This window comes from Topomyia yanbarensis, chromosome 2 (genome assembly GCF_030247195.1).
Source record: "Topomyia yanbarensis strain Yona2022 chromosome 2, ASM3024719v1, whole genome shotgun sequence".
Classification (NCBI taxonomy): Eukaryota; Metazoa; Arthropoda; class Insecta; order Diptera; family Culicidae; genus Topomyia; species Topomyia yanbarensis.
In genome coordinates this window covers 25,492,053-25,516,926 of record NC_080671.1, presented here as the reverse complement: position 1 = coordinate 25,516,926, position 24,874 = coordinate 25,492,053, and the positions used below count along the sequence as shown (strand labels likewise).

Here is a 24,874-nt window from a genome sequence, read left to right as displayed (position 1 = left end):
GAACGAAATTTGGAGTATTATTCGTGGAATCATTTTTGTTGCAGTAATAGATACGAGCATTTGATATAAGAAAACTATGAGGACCTCGAACATCGTTATTCATTTAATAAGGTTGAGTGTGATGTCTTGACAGAAAATGAAAACTACTTTGATCATCACAAATTGTGTTCGTAGTATAGTTCACAGAATAAAACGGCTGATATCATAAGTCACATTACTCCACGTGTCAAACTCGAATCAAATATCACGATAACGTGAACAGAAATTAAGAAAATCGTGACTATGATCTTGAAATCATGAAAATAAATTACACAACTCGTGACATAAATGTACAAAATCGAAACTGAAATCCTAAAATCAAGAACATGAAAAAAAATAAATTTTACTCGAGACTCGAATATCACGACAACGGGAATAGAAATAACGAAAATCGTGACAAAGCTCCTGAAATCATGAACATTAATCCCGCCAGTCCGACAGAAAAATTCGATAGTAAACTCTTGACTTTAAAGCACGGTAACGTGATGATAAATCACAAAAATCATGAACATCGTTTGATCTTCGGCTGTATATTCCAAAATTATGAGCAAGAATCATAACAACAACTAAAAATGTCCTGCGAACACCAACAGTAACTTAACCAAACATTCGAATGTACCGCTGGGGCAAACTAGTTTTTTGGAAACACAAATTGTTGCATGAATGCACAATTTCAGGAACTTCGTCACGATTTTCAGTTCTGAACGACCGAACTTTTGTTCGTGAATTTATGAACGGTTTTTCTCGTGTGCTAATAAATAGAAATTGAGCCGTTATCAATTTTAACAGAAAAAGTATAACTATGCCAGACTTTCGTACCAGTAAAGTTTCGTTTCAATGTCATTAAGTTTGTCACTACAAATTATTGTAGATAAGTCAGCCAATGGATAACCGTCAAAGATTTTTGTCTATAATAGAAACTCGATAACGATCTTTACATGTTCCGTATAACACCTTCAAGTAAAGAATTTTTTTTCCTAATAGTAGTTGTATATAGCAGTGCAGTGTCATTTTAAAGGGACTGTCAGTAGATGATGAAAATTGACGATTGAAGCCATTTTGAAATCCACGATGGCGGCTTTCGTTTACAACAAAACAGTGAAAACAACTGTCAATATGGGTATCATATGAAACGGGATGGCCAACATATCCCGGAAACTGATGAATGAGGTTATTTTGCAACCAAAAATGGCGGTTCTGGCAACCACAAAAAAGTGAAAACCATCATCAATATGCGTGCCATTTGAAAGGGGCTGTTCAGTAGATGACGAAGCTTGGTGATTGAGGCCATTTCTAAATCAAAAATGGTACCCTTCGGGAACAGCAAATAGGTAAAATCCATAATCATTATGCGTATCATTTGAAAAGGGCTGGGATGACGAAGAATAGTGATTGAGGCCAATTTAAAATCTGAGACAACAGCTTCTGGCTACCACAAAACTGCAAGAAAACACCGTCAACAAGGGTGTCGTTTGAAAACGGCCATTCAGCAGGTGATGTAAATAGATCATTTAGGCCATTTTTAAATCCAATATGGCGGTTTCCGGTAACCACAAGAATGTAAACTATCATCAATATAAATCAATGGTCAGCAGATGACGGAAATTGATTGTTGCTGACTGGCTTCCGGTTACTACAAAACAGCGAAAGTCTCCATCAATACAGGTGTCATTTGATAGAAAATGGTCAGGAGATGACGAAAATTGTTGATGGGAATTATTTTTAAACCCAAGATGGCGGTTTTCGATTACAACAAAACAGTGAAAACATCTATCAATATGAGCATCATTTGAAACGGAGTGTTCTTAAGATGTCGGGAATTGATGATTGAGGCCATCTTGAAGTCCAAGAACGTGGTTTCTGGTGAACACAACGAATTAAAAACTATCAATATGAGTGTCATTTGAAAAGGGGTGCTTAGCAGATGATAGAAATTGATAATTAAGGCCCTTCCGAAATCCAAGATGGTAGTTTCCGGTATCCATAAAACAGTGAAATTCATCATCAATATGAGTGAAATTTTAAAGGCGGTGATCAGTAGATGACGAGAATTGATGGTTGAAGCCATTGATGGCAGCTTTCGCTAACAACAGAACAGTGAAAACCATCATCAATAGGGGTGTCATTTAAAAAGGGGCTGGTCACTAGATTGCTGAGATTCTTGGCTGAAGCCATTTTGAAATCCAATATGGCGGTATCCAAACAAACCGAAAAGTTAAAATCACCATCAATATGAGAATCACTTAGAAGGGGCTGGTCAGTAGATGACTAAAACTGATGATTGGGGCTATTTTGAAACCCAAGATGGCGGCTTCCGGTTACAATAAAACCTTAAAAGCAACTATATAGTGCATTAGATTCATTTGAAAGGGAATCACCGAAATCAATGCAAGTAATTCAAGATGGCGACTTTTGGTTACCACAAAACAGTGAAAACCGCCATCAATATAGGTATGATTTGAATGAATATTTTGAAATCTAAGGTGATGTCTTCCGCATATAATAACTTTCGAAAGTATTATGAAACAATGCGTTTCTTTTGAAAGGGGGTGAATGAAAATGACGAAAATCGATGTTTAAAATCATTTTGAGTGTCAAGATGACGACTTCCGCTTATAATACGTGAACGCACAGTTCACGACAACTAATTTGATGTAGCTTCTCTAATTATGTTCAGACAGGCAGCAATTTTGACTTTTTTCGGAGCAGTGTTCCAATGGTAATTGGATGCACGATCATATGCTAAATATGTGCTTTTTCCGATAGCTCTAGTACACCCACAAGAGGTTTCAAGTTTAATAAATAATAAATAAAAACTTAAAATCCAATAAAAAATTCCACAGTAACTCTGCATACCTCAAAACTTATTGTCGCGTAGATTATTTCATAACGCACAGTTTTGTTGAATATTGCATATTGATTGGAAGTTCTCCGATAAAGTTATTTATCTTTGAAGACCAACAGATTTTTATGAAACTTATTATTCCAAGCATGTGCCAGAAAGAGAGGCAACACATAAAATTATATGACAACATCTTTTTACTGCGAAATCTGATCAATTTGCTGTCTTCGGCAATGTTGATCCTTACACCTAAAGCATTATACCTGCAGATTTTGGGATGCACAACATGACACTGATATTTTGTACTGAATTTATTGTTTCTATTGCCTATTTTTCATATATTTTCACATACAAACTTCAAAACTCTTGTGGGTGAACTAGAGATTTCGGAAATTTTCATATTTGATAAATGCTATGTAAAGCCAATTACTGTTTCATTTAACAGTGTTCCGAAAAAAAATTCAAAATTGTTGCCGGTCTAATATGTATGTTCATAAAATTTGCATTATCCAGCAATTATACAGTATATGAAAATGTTAATTATAGGTATAACTCGTAATGAATAAAGCTTAGTTAAATATTCAGGAGTCAGATGCAAGTCAGAAGTAGAGAAGTAATGGCAAGCTATCATATTTTCATATATAGATCTACCATCCATCTACCATCCGTCTCCATTGTCGAAATGGCGTCAGTAATCAATTTCCAGCACCTACTGACCACCACCTTTCATATGACACTTATATTGATGATAGTTTGTCGTTGTTTCGTGGTAACTGGAAGCCGCAAAAATGGCGTAAAACATCAACACGTTAAAAAAATCAGACTCATTCAAAAAAATTGAATGACTAAAATGAAGACGGAAGCGTGCTAATAGTGTCGTGTATTGGAGATGAGTTTAGTAAAATTTATTCCATCGCTCGTCATTTTTGAATAAGACTTCAAAAAACACTATGCATCTTTAAAATCAAAATACAACATGCGAATTTTTTCAACAAACCGCTCACTACAGCAAGCTTTGTGCTAAAATAGCTAATGTAAAATACAGCCAAAATAATTGGAAACAATCAAAAACCGTCAGAATTTTTGTTTGGTTTGACATCAACTCCATCCCTTACCTCTTAAATTCACTTTCCATTACTTTAGGGGTTTTAAATAGGTTTGCTCTCATTGTGATCAAAATTTCCGGAACATATCAATATGTCAACAATACGTAGTATGTTGCTAAAGCGTCTGGGAATTTCAAACAATGCACCATGGGCCACAAATCGATTTTTTTGGTCGAAAATCCAGAACTTATAAACCGTTAGTACTAGACTTTCAGTGTCTTTGGAACAAATTCTCTACAGTAAGTGCTCTTCATTTTAGGGGAAACAAAATTAGGGTGGCCCTCTCGATTTTTGAAATAAAAAAATTATCTCCTGAATGAAAAAGATAGGTGAATATGATCTTCCAAAGAAATGTAGAGAAAATAATTTTGAGTAACTTTACTGAAAACGTGGAAACTCTATCTTCAGCGGTTTTTATTTTACAGCGATTTCCCTTGTTCCGTTTAGGGTGGCTCTTAAAAATTCAGTTTTTTTAATATAACTTCTTTGAAGTTGATTTGTCGTGAATGTCGACTTCTGACAAAAGTTAGCTCTTACAAATGCGCACATTTCTTCTTAAGAGACCAACTCATTAACTTTTATATAAACAGAGGAATTGACGATTTTATTCTCAAAATTCGACATTTTCTAAGCTAAATAACTCCGAAGGTGGCAAAAAGTGGCAATCAATGTTATGACCATCTGATAGTACTTTAAAAACACTGCAAAATAAGGGGTTCATGGTTTGTCTCCTAGCTACTGTTCATGTGAAATGTTTGCTTATAAACTCCCTCTGTTACAGAGAATGCATGCGGTATTCATCTAAATTCGTACTTAAAATATATATTTATCATACATAGTCGCCGTTCTTATATACACACATATCCGGATCTCTGATGAAAAACGGTACACTCAGAAGATGTTATTCTAAACTTGTTTCGTGAAGTGAAATTGTACATAAAACATGTGGTTTTCGGACTACGGTTTATGAAATGAATGTTTGGAGTATTTGCATGGCATACGTTTTATTCGCATGGCAAAAAAGAAATTATTATGAATATATTACAATATATTAAAAGCTCAGGTTTACCGTAAAGGAACACCCTTTGTTTAGCATTAATGATTTATTTGTCTTTTATTAATTATATTACCTCCTCTGCTTCAGCTCACTGTAATGTAGCCTAATAGTTTCGCAAAATACCATTTTTTGCCTTTGGAAATTAACAAAAAAAATCCACGTGAATGTACGTTGGGGGACAAGCTGTTCAGCTCTCATTTATAGTATTTTTTATTATTATCCAACGGATAGATTGGCAGTCTCCTCCTTCGAAGTTATTTTTCAAACGCGGCAAAAAAACTTTATCAATGATATCAATATAAATTGCTTATTTTCGGAAGTTATTCGAGCTGTCAATTATGGGTACTTTTTTTCTAACAATGAGTACTTCTAATCCATTTCATAATAACTCGGTGAAGTTATGCCAATGTATATATTGATGCTAATAATGAATTACTTCAAGCGAGATAACCTACTTATTAAAAACGGCAGTTTAGACTATTTAGAATTGTGCAAATATGCGATAATTCAACAATTTAGACTGCCCTGGAAGATTCAGGGATTCTGTCAACTGACAGTTTTTATGTTGATTTTAGGCTTTAGATAGAGATTCTATCAGGATTCTTATACTTTTAACCGAGGGAAATAATGTAAAACTGGTGTTGTACAATTTTGTTAAATTCAGAAAAAAAAACTATTTTCAGTATTTTTCATTCTGGGGCGATTTTCATTAATGGGTATTTTTTACGCATTTCGTTGTAAGTTTTCCACGAGAAATAATAGTTAAAACGTAACCAGGTTGACGTACAAGCTCTTTACCCATTAAGTGAGTTATTCCACTTTTATTCAAAATGGGTAGTTTTCTACGCATCAGTGTAGAAATTGTTGAAACGCAGAGAAAAAAATTTACCACTGAAAAAATGCAATATATTAGATTTTTAAACTTTTTAAACTCCAAAGAAAAAATAGGCATTTATCAGAACAAATTTTTTGGAAAATTTTCTTCAAAAGTATTTTATTGAAACACTATTTTTTTAAAGGTCAGGCCAAACCAAATGATGGAAAATGCCGTAAAATAAAAGCCTCTGATGATAGTTAAGGAATTGAGTAACAAAGTTACTCAAACATGATTATTTTTTATTTTCAGTAGGGCTTTATACTTCTATTGTTATTGTTCAGGAGCAATTATTTTCATTCCAAAAATCAAGGAGACCACCCAGTTTTTTACACCGAAATGAAGCGCACTTATGGTGAAGAAATTCTTCTGAAGACACTGAATGTCTAGCACTTACGGGATATAAGAACTGGATTTTCAACAAAATATCGATTTTTGGCCCATGGAACAGAGGTAGTTTATAAGCAAACATTTCACATGAACAGTAGCTAGGAGACAAACCATGTATCCCTTATTTTGTAGTGTTTTTAAAGTACTATCTGATGGTCATAACATTGGTTGCCACTTTTTGCCACCTTCGGAGTTATTTAGCTTAGAAAATGTCGAATTTTTAGCATAAAATCGTCAATAACTCTGTTTATATAAAAGTTAATGAGTTCGTCTCTGAAGAAGAAATGTGCGCATTTGTAAGAGCTAACTTTAGTCTGAAGTTGACATTCACGAGAAATCAACTTCAAAGAAGTTATATTAAAAAAACTGAATTTTTAAGAGCCACCCTAAACGGAACAAGGGAAATCGCTGTAAAATAAAAACCGTTGAAGATAGAGTTTCGACGTTTTCAGCAAGGTTACTCAAAATTGCTTTCTCTACATTTCTTTGGAAGATCATATTCTCCTATCTTTTTTCATTCAGGAGATAATTTTTTTATTTCAAAAATCGAGAGGGCCACCCTAATTTTGTTTTCCCTAAAATGAAGAGCACTTAGTGTAGAGAATTTGTTCCAAAGACACTGAAAGTCTAGTACTAACGGTTTATAAGTTCTGGATTTTCGACCAAAAAAATCGATTTGTGGCCCATGGTGCAATGAAGCGAATATTTTACCGGCAAATTTGTTTGCGTGTTTCTGCTTCACTGCTCAACGATCCGTCGACAAATACAACCGAACAGCAATTCAAGTTCAATGTCGATCGAGAGATTGTAAACTTCGATGGCTTCTAAATCGATAGGTCATTACCGCAGTTTCACACGACCGGCATCTTCATGTGTATTTGTATCAGTATAAAAGCAACATAGTGGGAATGTTTCATAGGGTAACTGTTCCCTGATTCATCTCATTCCATTGGTTAATCTCATTTTTTAGATCATAATGATAAAATGAAAAAATGATCCGATTTCGCTTTGCCTAAACACATATATTTTGCATTTTTCAAGTTCCTAAATGACCTATGGGAGTATCAGTTTCCGGTCTAAACAAATCGCTTGAGTTTTTTAGTAGCTGAAAAATTAAGCGCATATATTTTATTCGGGAAGGCCGAGCACAGCAAACAAACTAATGCGCATCATTCATAATTACTGGTCACGTTCAACTTGCCCGATGACCGTGAACATCCTCAGCTAGCTTTCAAGATACCTAAGGGGTTAAGCTAACGTTATTTATTGCCGACCGTATTGTAAATACCGAGAGCCACTGTCGTAGTAAAATTGATTCCGCCTAACCCCGGTAGAACAGAGCGATGTAAATTGAACGATCGTGGCGCACGCGGTGGGATCAAACAATTCAGATTTATAGCGAAGCTCACCCCTATTGTACCGCGGACGCTGCCTCTACCAACCGCGTCATCCCTGCTTTTTGGTTCCACTCGGGCTAACTTGTTCGGTCTATGCAGTAGCGGCTTTCCATTTCAGCCGCCAATTAGTCACCGGAGATGTCAACGATCTGCGAATGGGCCCGATATGTTAGGTAATCTGCGATTCGTCAGGGTAGATCGGTACGGTCTCCTTGAGATGCGGTACATAGAACTGACGGAACACTGGCGGTACCGGTCATTGATTGATACTGCCGTTTCGGACATCAATCAAAGATGTACCTGGCAGTGGCAGTGTGTGCGGGCTGGCGAGTAAATCTGTGTCAATACAATCATGTTGAGTGCTGCCGCGGGAAGTGGTTGTCATAGGAACACTTTCTGTGTAATAACAAGCACTTGCTGGAACTTACGAGTGGAGGTTAGCGGTCGATAGGGAGTGCTTAACCTTTACAGCTGAGATTGGTATTGTTTGAATATAGTTAAAGTCTTTTTTAAGAATAATTGAACGTTTGCTCTATTCTCTTGTAAATTATTTGCATGAACGAGGACAGGTGCTTTATTTTGCTTTCTCAATAGCGAAATACATTGGCATGTATATTAACCACTTCATGCCCATGTTGTTTGTGGACAATGTTTTAGACAGCTGTAAATTTTGATTGAGACAAGATTTGCTCACAAAAACAAACTGGCTAATAAATGTGACTATTGTCTTTCATTAGAGTATTCACAGTCACAAAGATCACCTCTAGAACTGAAGTTATGATTGGATTCCGATGGAGCAGCGCTGCCAGAGACAGTTTATGTTGACGACGGAAAATGATTTTTTCATATATCTTAGTTATGTTGCAATAGTATTGAAAACTCATCAATTCTGGAGAAAATTTTCAATAGGACGTAAGTAACAATGAGAGATTCTCTTTGAGGTCTTTCTCTTCTGTTCATTACTCGGCCATTTCAACATTTACTACTCTACTCTTTGCATAATATTGTAGTAAAAACCGCCGGCTTTCGATATGTACTGAAAAATTAGTACAAAGTGTTGTAATGACGTCGTAATAAACGAAAGAGAAAGTAAACAAAGAGAGGCTCTCAATGTGACTTACGTCCTATTGAAAATTTTCTCTAGAATTTATACTGTCCTTGGCTACGTTTTCATGGCAATTGGACTATTGTAAATATTCTAGGAGAATTGTATTAAACACAAAAGGTAAGAGGCAGACCCGACGACGAGAAAGAAGCGTTCTGCATGCAGCTGGAGCAGACATACGATGGTTGCCCTCTGCGAGACGTGAAAATTGTCATCGGCGACATGAACGCACAGGTAGGAAGGGAGGCAATGTACAGTCCGGTAATCGGGCCTAACAGCCTGCATTCCGTATCAAATCACAACGGCCAACGATGTGTGAACTTCGCAGCCTCCCGTGGAATGGCAATCCGAAGCACCTTCTTCCCTCGCAAAGATATCCACAGTCACCTGGAGATCACCGGACCAAGTTTTTTTTTTTATTAAAACTATTTACAGATTATATTCTAAGTTAAACTTCAGTTCATCTATATCTACATCATTATTGCATCTATTTATGAAGTTCACGTAATTTATTAGTAGTTTGAGGATATTGCTTTTTGCTGTTCTGGACACTCCATTTAGTGTTGGTCTAACTAGATCGGTGAACGTGAAGCTTCTCCAGCCGCCCATCGATGCAGTCGTCATACGCCGTAACATTGTCCAAGCCGCTGCTACTCGTTGACACTCGCTAAATTTATGTTGTATGGTTTCCTGTACAGCGTTGTAGTGTACGCACTGCTCTCCATCTGACCGTCGAATGATGTACATCAGTCGCCGGTGTTCTGTTTTACCGTTTACGAGCAGGAATAAGTCGGTTCTTTGTTGCGACGATAGTCCTCGCGTTTGATGAATGTTTAGCCATATTCGGTTCCAGTCAACGTGCACATTTTCCCGCTCGATTCGTGGTAACTCCGTACTATTTACGTAGAATCTGTGGATAACATCAGCAGTAGGGTTTTGTTGGATTTGCGGGGGCAAGAGTGGGAAATGCTGGCGGATTAGTTTCACATCCGGGCAGTCTGCTGGTACGTTTATAGGATTTGCATTGTCTTGAAAAATGAGTGATTTGTAGAACGGTATGGAGTTGATCTCCTGGATGTGACGGTTTATCAGCAACGCTTTACATTTCAACCCCGGGAGTTGAAGATTGAGTCCCCCCGCTGTTCGATCTCGCGCCAATTGCAGCATTGGAACACGCGCTGCCAGCCCGCGCCACAGGAATGTTCCCATCGACGCAGTCAATTTCGCTGTATGTACACTCGACGGGGGAAGAATGGAGGATATGTACCAAATTCTGGAGGTGACGAAAGTGTTTAATAAAATCACCTTTTGCAGAAGTGTCAACGTACGAAGCGAATGTAGCCATAAGAGTCGTGCAAATTTTTCCACCAGGGACTCCCAATTTAGTCTTATCATAAGCCGCACTGAGTTAGCGAATATCACACCTAAAATCTTCACGGTGTTGTTTGTCTGCAACCATGGTACATTCAGCTGGTTCCCATCAATGAGGCCTACATCAATTGACGTCGTCTTTGCCAAATTTAATAGCGCTCCCGATACACGAGAGAAACGAGAGAATATTTCGTGTATCTGCTCTATTTTCCGTACGCATGTAACGATTACACTGATATCATCGGCATATGCTATGATTAAATCGTTTCCGCACACATTTTCAATCTGCTTCAGCAAAGGTACCAAGTATAGTGCGAAAGTGAGCGACGATAAAGGATTGCCTTGAGCAATCGATCGTTGTATAGGGAAAGAGGGTGAGAGATGACCGTTGACGATCAGTCGACACGACGTCATTGTAGCAAATCTGGAGAGTAGTGCCACTAACCGGCGATTGATGCCGAGTGCGCACATGTTGTCGAATAGGTACTCACGGTTTACCCGATCGAACGCATGGTCCAGATCGAACGAGATCAGTTTTCCACTTTGCTTTCGTGCGATCAGCTGAGCAATCCTATCTTTTATAGACAGAGTGGCTTGAAAAATATTGCGATCGGAATTCGAGCATTTTTGTACATCTCCTAAAATCTGGTGGTTAGTTACGATTCTCTCAAGCCTTGCTTTGAGGATACGAGACAGCAACTTATAGTCGAAATTTATTAGCGAGATGGGTCTATATGAGCGAGCGGTATCCCCAGTGTTTTTCTTTTTCACTAATACCATAGTAGTTTCTACGAACTCTGTGGGGAAGTTCGACGAAAGGGCCTCGTTTAGTATAAGATTGATCTCACGGTGTATCACGTCGAAAGTTCGTAGATAGAACTCTCTCGGCAAACCGTCAGAGCCCGACGATTTTCGAGGTGCGCTCGTTTTTATTGCCTCAAAAATCTCGGTTGTTGTGATTTCACTCATGCTAGCTTCGTTCGCTGCGTCGTTGTCTGGTATCACCCTGGTGCACATAAAATCGTCGTCTCTCACCCCTCCTGTATCAACAGCAGTGTACAAATCTTTGTAATATTGTAACATGTGTCTCTCGATATCTTCGGCCCGGTCTATAATTTCATCTCTTTCGTTCCGTACTATATCGATCGTTGTTCTTTTCCTTTTCCTTTCTGCGAGTTGAAACGTGGACATTGGTTCACCGGCGATATGCGTCTCGTTGATACGTACAAACATGTGCGTGAACTCTCGTTGATGTGACAACATTTCCGCTTTCAGACGATTGATGGTTGTCAACATTGTTGGATCTCTATAGTATCCGTCGTACGCTATCCGTAATTGTGTATACAGCCGTTGATGCTCGCGGTGAAAATCGTCATATGCTAATTTTGATTTCCACCGGAAAAAGGATTTTATTTTAGGCTTAGCGTACGACGTCCACCAGCCTATCTACGATTGGAAATTGTGTCGTTGACGAGTCCAATACTGCCATCGAGTTTGGAATTCTTCGATATTCTCTGTGTTTAGGAGGTGAGGACGTAAGGACCAGAAACCACGACCAGGCTCCCGACCGAGGTGGGGAAGACAGAGACGGATGGATGCCGCTTTATGGTTTGTAAACGAGCATACATGTGTAGTCGTGCTTCGCAAGTGTTCACAGAGGCCCGAACTAACGTAGAAGCGGTCCAATCTCGACATCGAGTTGTGAGTGATGTAAGTATGTCCGGCTGTTTGTGGGTAAAGTTTTACCCACACGTCGTGGAGTCTCATTTGTTGTACGGACGTTCGTAGAGCTGGGCTAATGTTGTTTCTTGTCGCGTCGCATGTCCTCACCACGCTGTTGAAGTCTCCCGCCAAAACGATGTGCTCGGTCGGGTGCCGAAGGTAATAGGCCAGTGTGTTGTTGAAGAATCTTTCTCTTTCTGCTCGCAAGGCTGTACCGGAGGGAGCGTACACATTGCATAGCGTTGTATTGTGTATTCGTACGGCTGTTAAACGGCTGTCCAGACTTTTCTCGACGTGAGAAAATCGTATGTGATCTCGGAGGGCGATCGCAGTGCCTCTCCTTGTATGGTCGACATTACAGATCACGTTATATCCAGGCAAAGTAAGTTTTTTTTTTCATACGTTTATTTGACACGGCATTTGCAATAGCTTTTTACGCCAGTTTCTTTTTTTACATAGCACGTTACAAAAATCCTTAAGACTAATTTTAACTATACTAGTACTTTGTCTAAAACTAACACTGAAATCACTTTATTGTTTGCTTTTTTCCTTACATTGTTGTATTTCATACTGATCTAGTATTTTCGGGTGTACTTATTTACTTTTTTTCTGTTATTGTCTAAATTTAAAAACTAAATATTCTAGGACACTTTAATTGGTGAATGATTAGCCTTGGATGAGAGTATGAGGAGATGAATTTAATTAAATTTTGACAGACGCTGTTTTTAGAAAATGATAGATAAGTTCCATGTATAGAAGATCGCGATACGCCAGGATGTCTCTAACAGGAACATGGATTGGTCTTCCTCGGACTTGTAAAGAATCTACTAATTGTGATCTGGCTTCACGATATTCAGTGCAGGACCAAACAGCATGCTCAATGTCATGGTAACCTTCTCCACAAGCACAATGATTACCCTCAGCGAGCCCAATACGACGGAGATGCGCATCTAAAGTATAATGATTGGACATGAGCCTAGACATCACACGGATGAAGTCCCGACTTACATCCAATCCTTTGAACCATGCCTTCGTTGATACTTTAGGGGTAATTGAGTGTAGCCATCGTCCCATATCTCCATTGTCCCAAGATGTTTGCCAACTAGCAAGTGTCCTCTGTCGAGAAGCGCTATAAAATTCATTGTAAGCGATGGGTCTTTCATATATTTCACCATCTAGTGCACCAATCTTGGCTAAATTATCAGCTTTCTCATTGCCCGCAATAGAGCAATGGGCGGGGAGCCACACTAGGGTAAATTTATAACATTTTCTTGTCAGGTTACTCAGAGATTCTCGTATCTTCCCCAAAAAGAATGGATCGTGATTATCAATCCTCTTTGAGCGTAGAGCTGCAATTGTGCTGAGACTATCAGTGAGGATAAAGTAATGGTTCGGGGTTAAAGTATTAATTATTTGCAAACTATAGTGAACTGCTGCTAGTTCCGCTATATAAACAGAGGCGGGTTCTGCAAGTTTGAGAGAAATTGAAAAATTATTGTTGAAAATACCGAAACCAGTGGCCTCACTGATTCGTGACCCATCAGTGTAAAACATTTTAAGGCAGTCTATGTGTTGATATTTACTTGTGAATATTTTAGGGATCTCCCGCGAGCGTAGATGATCCGGAATTCCACGAATCTCTGCTTGCATGGACGTGTCGAAGAATAAAGTGGATTCAGGAGTATCTAGTATATTGACGTATCTGGGAACATAACTAGCAGGCGTTATTTCTTGTGACATGTGATTGAAATACACTGTCATGAATCTGGTTTGGGGTTGAAGCTCGACAAGTCTTTCAAAATTTTCAATTACCAGTGGGTTCATAACCTCACATCGAATAAGTAAACGAGAAGAGAGATCCCAGAATCGGTCTTTTAAAGGAAGAACTCCCGCTAGTACTTCAAGACTCATCGTATGGGTCGACTGCATGCAACCTAAGGCAATTCGTAAACAGCGATACTGTATCCGTTCCAGTTTAATAATGTGAGTGTTCGCAGCTGAACGGAAACAGATGCACCCATATTCCATTACTGAAAGTATTGTTGTTTGATACAATCTTATCATGTCACTTGGATGAGAACCCCAGGCAAAGTAAGTTGGTCGTTTTCTACCTCCTGGAGAAATACGATGTCGAGCTCTAGCGTTCGGACGAGAGTACGGAGAGCATTAAGTTTGGTTGCGTTCGTGATTGTGTTTATATTGATGGTTGCGAGATTATAGCTTGTGAGCTCCATTATAAGGCGTCGTTCTCTTCACCATGTATATCGTCCCCTTCGTCGTTTCGTTGTTTTTTTCCTGGCGGGCGTCGAAGCGATCGTCGACTACTTGTGGAGGATGTAGATTGATCAGTTTCATTACCATCGTTGGGTGCAGATTTGCGCGGTGTGTCCCCGATGTTGAACGATAGCGGTTGTAGATTTGGAACCTTAAACCTGCTGTCTGACGGCGGATCGGTCTCTGGACGTCGTGTTGGTTTGCTCGTGTGTAGGAGAGTTTGCGAGACAGATGTCGTACTTTGCTTCAGTTGGTATCCTGATGTGCTCACTGTCACCTGCAGTGGTGTTGGTTTCGAGATCGGTGGTTTGTTTATGGGCTGCTTTTTCATCATCGACGGGGTTGTATTCGGTCTGGCCGGTTGTTTAGCAACGTTCGCGTACGACGCGTTGGCTTGATCAGCGCTATATTTTTGCACCAGAAGCTTCTTGTTTTGAATGCACGAGATGCCATTATGCACAAACTCGGTACAATGTCGACAGGTTTGTTGCTGTCCATGATAGGACAGGGCCGTGGTTTCTCCGTCAATGGTGACAAATGACGGAATGTTTTTCTTAACCATCATTTTCGCTACTCGCACTCCAGTGGGGATACCGCCAAACGTATATCGTTCATCCCACAAGATCTCGTGGAGAGAGTGTACATCACCATATGTGTTTAAGAATTCGATGATTTTCTCGTTCGTTACGTCCTCAGAGAGATCACACAGCTTCACTTCCACTGCTCCGTCCTCCATCGTGATCCTCAGTTTGTAGATTTTGCCATCGATCTCCGTCTCGTGCTTATCGTCGTGCTCTTCGACGATTTGCTGTGCAAGCGATAGTTGATTGACCGTAATAAAGGCACACCCGAGGCTTCTGCTTGGCTGTATTCGCACTACTTGTTCTTTTTTCAACTCAAGAGTTGTGCTTACGAAATTGTGTAACTCCTCGTAAGATGGCTTCCGTGGAAGATGCGCATAATCGATGCGGAAAGTGTTTTCGCGACGTCTCATTTCCGCACTACACGCGACGATACACTTAAAACGAAATCTAGGGCCTCGATGCCCAGAACTTCTTTTATAGCGAAACCGAATATGTCAATAGTCCGTGCACGACTTCCGTAGCTCAGTAATAGCAAAACGTGTCTGCTAGACTCGGAAGTTGAGTGCTAACTAGACCAAGTAACAAAAAATCAAATCGACCACGTTCTAATCGACGGTAGATTCTTCTCGGACATCACAAACGTCCGCACTTATCGCAGTGCGAATATAGATTCGGACCACCACCTGGTTGCAGTATGCTTGCGGTCAAAACTTTCGACAGTGGAGAGCTCTCGTCGAAGCCGAACGCCGCGGCTAAACATCGAGCGACTACAAGATGGCAGAGTGGCTCAAGAATACGCGCAGCAGTTGGAAGTGGCACTACCAACGGAAGAGCAGCTAGGCGCAGTTGCCCTTGAAGATGGCTGGAGAGATATCCGATCCGCCATAGGTAGCACCGCAGCCACTGCACTAGGTACGGTGGGCCCGGACCGAAGAAGCGACTGGTACGACGGCGAATGCGAGCAGTTAGTCGAAGAGAAGAATGCAGCATGGGCGAGAATGCTGCAACACCGCATGAGGGCGAACGAGGCGCGATATAAACAGGCACGGAACAGACAGAACTCGGTTTTCCGGACCAAAAAGCGCCAGCAGGAAGACCGAGATCGCGAAGCGATGGAGCAGCTGTACCGCGCTAAAGACACACGGAAATTATACGAGAAGTTGAACCGCTCGCGCAGGGGCCACGTACCACAGGCCGACATGTGCAGAGATACAAATGGGAATCTTCTCACGGACCAGTGTGAGGTGATCCAGAGGTGGCGGCAGCACTACGAAGAACACCTGAACGGCGATGCAGCAGACGACGAGGATGGCACGGTAACGCACCTGGGAGCACGCGCGGAAGACATTACACTACCGGCTCCGGATCTCCAAGAAATCCAGGAGGAGATTAGCCGGCTCAAAAATAATAAAGCCGCTGGGGTTGACCAAATACCAAGCGAGCTACTAAAACACGGTGGCGAGCCACTGGCTAAAGCGCTGCACTGGGTGATTACCAAGATTTGGGAGGAGGAGATTTTACCGGAGGAGTGGATGGAAGGCGTCGTGTGTCCTATCTACAAAAAGGGCGACAAGCTGGATTGCTGTAATTACCAAGCAATAACCCTGCTGAATGCCGCCTACAAGGTACTCTCCCAAATACTATGCCGTCGACTATCACCAATTGCAAGAGAGTTCGTGGGGCAGTACCAGGCGGGTTTCATGAGCAAACGATCTACCACGGACCAGGTGTTTGCTCTTCGTCAAGTACTGCAGAAATGCCGCGAGTACAATGTACCCACACATCATTTGTTCATCGACTTCAAAGCCGCATACAACACTATCGATCGAGATCAGCTATGGCAGATTATGCACGAGTACGGATTCCCGGACAAACTGACGCGATTAGTGAAGGCGACGATGGATCGGGTGATGTGCGTAAAACGTGTCTCAGGGACGCTCTCGAGTCCCTTCGAATCACGCAGAGGGTTACGGCAAGGTGATGGTCTCTCGTGTCTGTTATTCAACATCGCGCTGGAAGGTGTAATAAGAAGAGCAGGGATCGACACGAGTGGTACGATTTTCACAAAGTCCGTTCAGCTACGTGGCTTCGCCGATGACGTTGATATTATTGCACGATACTTTGAGAAGATGGAGGAAGCCTACATCAGACTGAAAAGAGAAGCCAAGCGCGTCGGACTTGCCATCAACACGTCGAAGACAAAGTACATGATAGGAAGAGGTTCACGAGAAGAGAATGAGAACCGCCCGCTTCGAGTTTGCATCGGTGGCGACGAAATCGAGGTGGTTGAAGAGTTCGTGTACTTGGGCTCACTGGTGACCGCCGACAATGATACCAGCAGAGAGATTCGTAGACGCATCGTGGCAGGAAATCGTGCTTACTTTGGCCTCCGCAAGACACTTCGGTCGAACAGAGTTCGCCGTCGTACGAAGTTGATCATCTACAAGACGCTGATTAGACCGGTAGTTCTCTACGGGCACGAGACCTGGACCATGCTCGTGGAGGACCAACGCGCACTTGGTGTCTTCGAACGGAAAGTGCTGCGTACCATCTACGGTGAAGTGCAGATGGAAGACGGCACATGGAGACGGCGAATGAACCATGAGTTGCATCAGCTGTTGGGGGAGCCGCCCATCTGTCATACCGCGAAAATCGGACGACTACGGTGGGCCGGGCACGTAGCCAGAATGTCGGACAATAGCCCGGTGAAAACGGTTCTCAATTGCAATCCAACCGGTATAAGAAGACGTGGCGCGCAGCGAGCACGATGGATCGACCAGGTGGAAGACGATTTGCGGACCCTTCGCAGACTGCGTGGCTGGCGACGCGCGGCCATGGACCGAGTGGAATGGAGGAATCTTTTGTATACGGCACAGGCCACTTCGGCCTTAATCTGTTAATAAATAAATAAAAAGGTAAGAGGTAAAAATTGAGCAGCTTCTAGCATTGTGAGGCAAGCACCAATCTTGATGCAAAAAGGCTTTTCATGTTTCTTGCTCCTACCATTTTTAAGGAAAAATAATTTAGAAACTCTACAAGCACTAGAAAAAATTGGGGCGTTGAAGGGTTTAATATTAACTTGATGTATAGCAAAAAAATACTATTTTTCGGGACTTTCGGCACTAAACAATTTTCTACTCGGTCGTTTTACATCCGATTTTCAATTATTCCAGTGCTCTGGAAAAAAAGAAGAAATAACCAAATAATACTACGCGGTTTTCGGACAACAATATGAAATTGACCATTATTTTGCGATTTGTTAATGAAAATTATGAAAATTTCTCAATATTCTTCTAAAGAAGCGTCTTTATTTCAATAACTATTTGGAGAGAATCTTTAACTCTGCATCTAGCGACTTATTTATCATCAAAAAAAATTTGAAAAAATGGCAGAAGTAATAATTTTATTTTCAAACTAGAAACCTGCTCGCATAAACTCTTGGGGAATTTAGAAATATATCTTCCTTTTTTCCTAATATAACCTCAAAATTCACACACATCAAGGAAAAAAATCAATTTTTAAAAAATTGTATTTGAGACCGTCCCTTTAAAATTTCAAGCGAGCAAGTTTCTCATTTGACATCAAATAATAACTCTGCCATTTTTCTAACGATTTTATTAAAAAAAAGGTAGTTGCAGAATTGAATTTTCTCTCTAAATGATTATTGAAACAGGGACGCTTTGTAATAAAAATGTTGAGCAATTTTCATGTTTTTCGTGGAAAAATCACAAAATAATGGTCACTTTCATACTATGTTCGCATAACTCAACTGAAATCCAAGCCCAAGTCGTTTTGGAAATATGTGAACGAGCAGCGAAAAGAATCCGGGTTACCATCTTGTATGTCATTAAATAGAGCTTTAGGCACCGACACTAAGGAAATTTGCCAATTGTTCTCCGACAAATTTTCAAGCGTTTTTCTCCGACGAGAGCCTTTTCCCACAACAAGTCGCTGCCGCTACAAATCTAACTTCTTCTCTAGGACGAACCATCACCCAAATTTGTATCGATAATGCTGCCATTCTTGCAGCAAATTCCAAGCTGAAAGCATCTAGTTCGCCGAGCCCAGATGGCTTTCCCTCGATTTTTGTCAAAAAGTGCATCAGCGGGCTACTTGAACCACTTCGGCGAGTCTTTGTGCTATCACTCAGTACTGGAACATTCCCTTCCTGCTGGAAAGCAGCGCACATGTTTCCAGTTCACAAAAAAAGAAACAAATCGAACATTGACAATTATCGGGGAATCTCGTGTTTAAGTGCAGTATCAAAACTATTCTAAAAAACTAAAAAAAACGATGCTATTTACATAGATTTATCTACGGCCTTCGACAAAATCAACCATGATATCGCAATAGCGAAGCTGGACAAACTCGGTATTCATGGACAATTACTGCGCTGATTTCGTTCCTAACTCGATGGAAGGCAACTCCAAATCAGCATTAAGGACTGTCTATCTACACCATTCTTCGCTACATCCGGCATCCCACAAGGAAGCCATCTCGGTCCACTGATATTCCTCCTCTACTTTAATGACGTCAACAATTACAAGGACCCCACCTTTCTTTTGCTGACGATATGAAAATTTTTCGAGAAATACGGGATAAAACCGATGCCGAGTTCCTTCAGAATGAATTGGAGAGCTTTAGTACGTGGTGTGATCTAAACAGAATGGTTTTCAACCCGAGTAAATGCTCAATCGTTACGTTCACGCGGAAACGCCATCCGATTCAGTTTAACTACCATCTCTTCGACTCGAGTATTCCAAGACACTCTAACGTCAAGGATCTCGGAGTCATCATGGATTCAGCACCAACGCTCAAACCACATACATCATCCATTGTGGATAAGGCATCAAGACAGCTTGGGTTCATCTTCCGAATAGCGTAAAACGTATACTGTTTAAAATCGCTCTATTGCGCGCTCAACATTGGAATATTGTTCTGCTGTTTGGAACCCTTACTATCAGAACGGCGTCGACAGAATCGAAGCCGTCCAACGCCGGTTCATGCGCTTTGCACTCCGACATCTTCCTTGGCAAAACAGATTTCAGCTGCCGAGCTACGAAAACCGTTGTCAGTTAATACAGCTCGATACTCTAAGCATCCGGAGGGACTGCTCTCGAGCCCTGTTCGTGTCGGACTTACTGTCTGCCAGGGTGGATTGCCCCAGTATCCTCGGACGTCTCGATTCTCAAGTTCGCGTTCGAGTTCTGCGCAATAACTCTCTTCTGCGAGTCCCGTTCAGGAGAGCCAACTGTGGGCGCCAGAGCGCTGTTACCGGACTCCAGCGTGTGTTTAACAGTGTGGCGACGGCTTTCGATTTCAACCTGACAAGGAATTAAAAACTAAAATAATGTGTATTCTGAAATGTAATTAGTTTAAGTAACCACCATTGGGGCCAAGGGGTCTGTTGGTGACGGTACAACAAATAAACAAATAAAATGAAATGATGAATGATCAATATAAATCCAGTTAAATAGAATGAATAAATCAAACTAGTATGGGTCATTAAGTGAAAGATTAGAAAATTCTGAATAATTTAAAACTAATAAAATAAATGACATTGAATCAAACTAATAAATTGCATGACATGAATTAACTGAATGAAACACAAAGATAAATGATATCATTAAAAAATAAATTAAGTAAAATAAAATAAATATAAAATAAACAACATGGAAAAATTACTAAAATCAATCAAATTTTTAAAATAGGCAAAATAAATAGTATTGGAGTAGTTAATGAAAAGAAGACAAAAAACAGAATAAAATGAATTCAATAATTATAATTCAAAATTTAGCAAATAAGTGTCAATGAACCATTGTAAATGTAATAGAATAAAATAATTTATGTCTAATTTATAGTTTGGATGAAATGAATGCCTTTTCAAAAACAACTTAATCCACCTAGCAGTGAGATGAGACATTTCTTACACATGTCACTGTTGGATCATTCATTAATTTGCAGAACTTTTTTATTAGTTCTAGTTCTGCCCGAATAAAACCTCAAATAAACTAAATAGAATATAGAAAACCAATAAAACGAACCAAATAAAAAAAAACAAAAAATGCAAAACAAAATGTTTTCAAATTCATAAAATGAGTACAATGATTTGTATAAATCAAATTAATAAAATTCATAAATCAAATTGGATTAGCTCATTAAATGAAAAAAATAGTCAATATTTAAAAATAGTTTGAAATTAATTGAATAAATTAAATTGACTCAAACTAACAAATTTAATGAAATAAATAAGAGGAATGACTGATTATGAAATTATTAAAATTAAAGAAATGAACAAAATGAATCAAATGAATTAATTCAAATGAAACAAATTAATCAAACGGATTGGATTGAATGAAAAGAAGAAAACTAATAAAAGAGAAAAAAAATTGAATAAAATGAATAAATAAAACAAACGAATCAAATAAATGAACGGAATAGGATTGACTAAATGAATAAAACGAAGAAGAAAATGAATTGATTAAAATGAAAAATAAGGCGATGTTAAAAAGTTATAAATTAATTAAAAAAAATAAATTATGTCAAATAAATAATTTGGATGAAATTAATAAATCTGAAAAATAGTCAAATTATTAAAATAAAGAAACTAAAAACTGGTAAAAAACAAAGGGAATGCATAGAAGGAAAACAATGAATAAAATAAGTAGAATGAATGATATGAATAAAATGTACAAAAAACTGATCAGAGTGAATCTAAAGAATGAAATGAATAAAATAGATTAAATGAGCCCAAATGAATAAAATGAATAAAAAGAATGCTTAATGAAATAAATAATTAAAATGCAAAAATCATATACTTAAAACTAGTCAAATATTAAAAATGAATAAAATAAACAAGACGAATAAAATCCATGAAATGATGAAACTGAAAAAAATGACTAGAATGCAATTAAAAACCATTTTTGAATAAAGTAAATGAATAAACCGGATTCTACGAATTTGAGAACTATTGTATCGGAAAGTTATAAATTGTTTTTGATAATCCCATCATCTGAAAAAATGGCTAATTAATATGCAATCTACTTTCTAAAGTTTTCATTTTTTTTTTGCTTTTACCTTTTTGTTTTCGTTCTTCTTTTCTTGGCGGCGTCGTTTACAATTATCTGGTATTTTTACTTTGTTGATGGACCTTAGTTAGTAATCAGGAACCTGGTACGTTCAATTTGTTTTGGAATTCAAAGTTGTCATTTTGGTTACATATTCTCAAAAAAAGATTTTTAAATATACGCAAGTGGAAATAGTAAAGTAAGACAAGGTTACATATGCTTTCAAACCCCTTAAACAGAGAGCGATAGAGAAAGAATTCGATTCGTGAATGAGACAGGTAGAATTTTCAAAATTTTCATTTGCTTTGATATAAATAGTGTAAAGTTTCTTGGCTATGTCGATAGCACAATTCAGTAGATAATAATGTACTCTGTTTCCAGTCATCCGTATAGCGTGTATATTGTTTCGTTCGGAATTCTCGTTCAGGAAATATGGATAAATGAGTCCAATACTACGAAAAAGAAATGGTTCAAATTTTCAGGATAAGTATTTAATTTGTTGGAAACGCAGGCGCCATTGAAAGTGTCACTTGATATAAAACTGCTCTAGATGGATAGGCATGCTTGACATTACAAGTTATTATTATCTGCGAATAAATACTTTTTTTTGTTTTCATTTGTTGTTACACGGTAATGTGTATGACAAAAATGTAGATCAAACGTTTCAATACACAGTACATCCAACGCTTCTCTACTAATTCTGACTGCCATTGAAACATCAATTGAATTTTACTTAGCATAGAGCAAAAATAGTCATCGATAAATTAGAAGAAACATTGTACTTGTATCCCCCATCGAGAATGGGGTCTTTAGGAGACTTATTTTCCCGGATCTAATTTGTGGATATTTTTGGACTTTGATCCGTTATTCGTCATAATAGTTCATACCAATGCAATGAATATATATTTTCAATAATATCATAACAAAAAATATATTCTTACTTTTCACATGACATATTTGAGCATATGATTCATTTAAAATTCAATTCAGATACGAAAAGTTTAAATAACGCATGTGGAATGTCTCTTCTTAAAATTTTCATCTTCAAACATCCATATTACCGAGTTAAATTAAATATTTTTCTAGAGAGCCATGAACTTCCTTAATTATAGTGTATATAAAAGCTCTGAATAGAACAGAATTAAATTGGAGTTGATGTAGTTTTCGAATTTTGGTCGCCTACCAACCCATAGTTCAACGTTTCGGAGGGATACACCTTTCATCTTGAGGGTGTGAACGCTTGAAAATAGTTATTGTTTTCTCATAATACAAACATTTTGCAAATTTTCTTGGGACTATAAAATAATTTACTTACCAAGTAGGATGTAATAATAAGCTTTTTTCATACACTAAAATGCAAAAGTCTATTTACAGAGTAACGGCAGAAAAAAATGGTATTGTCTTCTGAAACATCCATAATTACATCGCACATATGATTGGACATTAATAAATGTTTCAGGTTATCAGAAGATCTTATCACACAACTTAGACATGTATTGAGAAAATGCAAGAAATATGCGAGTCGTGACAGTTACCAGGAACACGAAAGAAGGGAAAGAGAGTGAGAGTGAGAAAGGGAGGGGGGGGGCGTGTGAGAAATGGAAAATTATTGTTAGGGCCGTGACCTTATATTTAAAGGTATATTATGCGATATATTGATTCCTTTCATCCTTATTATAAATAATGTAAGTAGTAATTTTTACACACAACTTAGAAATGGAAGTTCTCAGAACACCACTTGTATGAGAAAATTTACATTGAAAAATTGTACGGAAAAATTATGTATTTGAGAGACACCCTAACTTAGGTTATGGAAATCACTCTAAAAGAAAACGGCTTGAGATGAAAAGTTTTCATCTTCAATAAAGTTGATAAGCATTTTTCTATCTCCACAAGAATTTTATATAATATCTGTAACTTCGATTTTTTAAGACTACTACAAAACAACGTCAGCCAAAAGAAATTAATACAAAATCTGTCAAAAATCTTTTCAAACAAGTCACAGCTACTGGTCCCTTCGATAAATTTATGTGTATTTTAGCATGATAAAAAATAGAATAAAATTTAAATTTTGGAGGTTCGTCATAGAAAATATCCCATAAATCGGTAACTATAAGTGACAGAGAAAAGGTATCTTCTGCAAATTTTGTGGAAATGCTCTCCTCTAAAACTTTTCTAAGACGCTGAGTTTATCCGACGCTAGATAATAGTGATGTTAACCTCTTAGTAGACACCTGCCCCTCTAAGATTATATAATTATCGGATACCCAACACTCGATAATTGATCTCCAAGTATTTATTGTGTTGTAGAAAAATTAGATCAAAATAGAATTATTTGAAGAAAACCCGATGCAAACCACGATACATTCAAGACGAGCAATCCATGCTGGAAATAGATATGAAAGAGAATTAACCTTCTTCATTTGCTGTTGCAGCTTCGGCTCGGATGTGTTCGGAGCGCCAGGTTGCTTTGCTTCATGTTCTATGCAAGCGTAATGCTTCAAATGTGACGAAAGCTCTCTCTCTTGTAAATGGGAACGTACAGGCTCGAGATGCGTTTTTTCCAGGCTTGCGATCAAACTAAATTGTTCCATCCATTCTCGAGCGAACATGAGAAAATACTATTGGATTCTTCTAAAAGAAATTTAAACCGAGTAGTTAAAAAGTAGAAAAAACGCTCATTACTGCCCGCAAAGTGCAATTGAAACATTGGAGTGGAACCGTTTCGCGTCAACTGCACTTTCCGATCAAACTAAGGTCATTTGGAAAACCAAAGCTGATCTTAACATCTTTGATAATGGTTTGGACAAAAAACTGAATACTAATCGATTATCTGTAGACGAATCTCTCTTCGAAAATGCTACAAATATTCCCGGGAGAATAACCAACCCAAAAGAGCTGGATTGCACATCTCTATGTCCGGCTATGTCCTTGATTCCAGACTATGCACTGCCACGGCACTTTGTTTTTTACATTTTAAATAGCCATTTTGCATAATTTTGACAATTGCACTGAGATATGCGGATTTTTGTAGCGAACTTAGAAC

At 38.7% G+C, this 24,874-nt stretch overlaps 1 protein-coding gene across 2 annotated transcripts in view; it reads left to right on the top strand.

Annotated features, from left to right (window-relative positions):
• LOC131678782 (ATP-binding cassette sub-family G member 1) overlaps nt 1-24,874 on the top strand; it is a 159,759-nt gene that overhangs the window by 93,244 nt on the left and 41,641 nt on the right. The window contains exon 1 of one of the 2 annotated variants that reach the window (XM_058959082.1): nt 12,170-12,285. The exons of the other annotated variant lie outside the window; for it this stretch is intronic. Within the exon in view, the coding sequence (XP_058815065.1) occupies nt 12,249-12,285 (37 nt within the window). The 5' untranslated portion in view covers nt 12,170-12,248. Of the gene's footprint in view, nt 1-12,169; nt 12,286-24,874 lie in introns of those variants that run through there. 2 annotated transcript variants of the gene reach the window in all.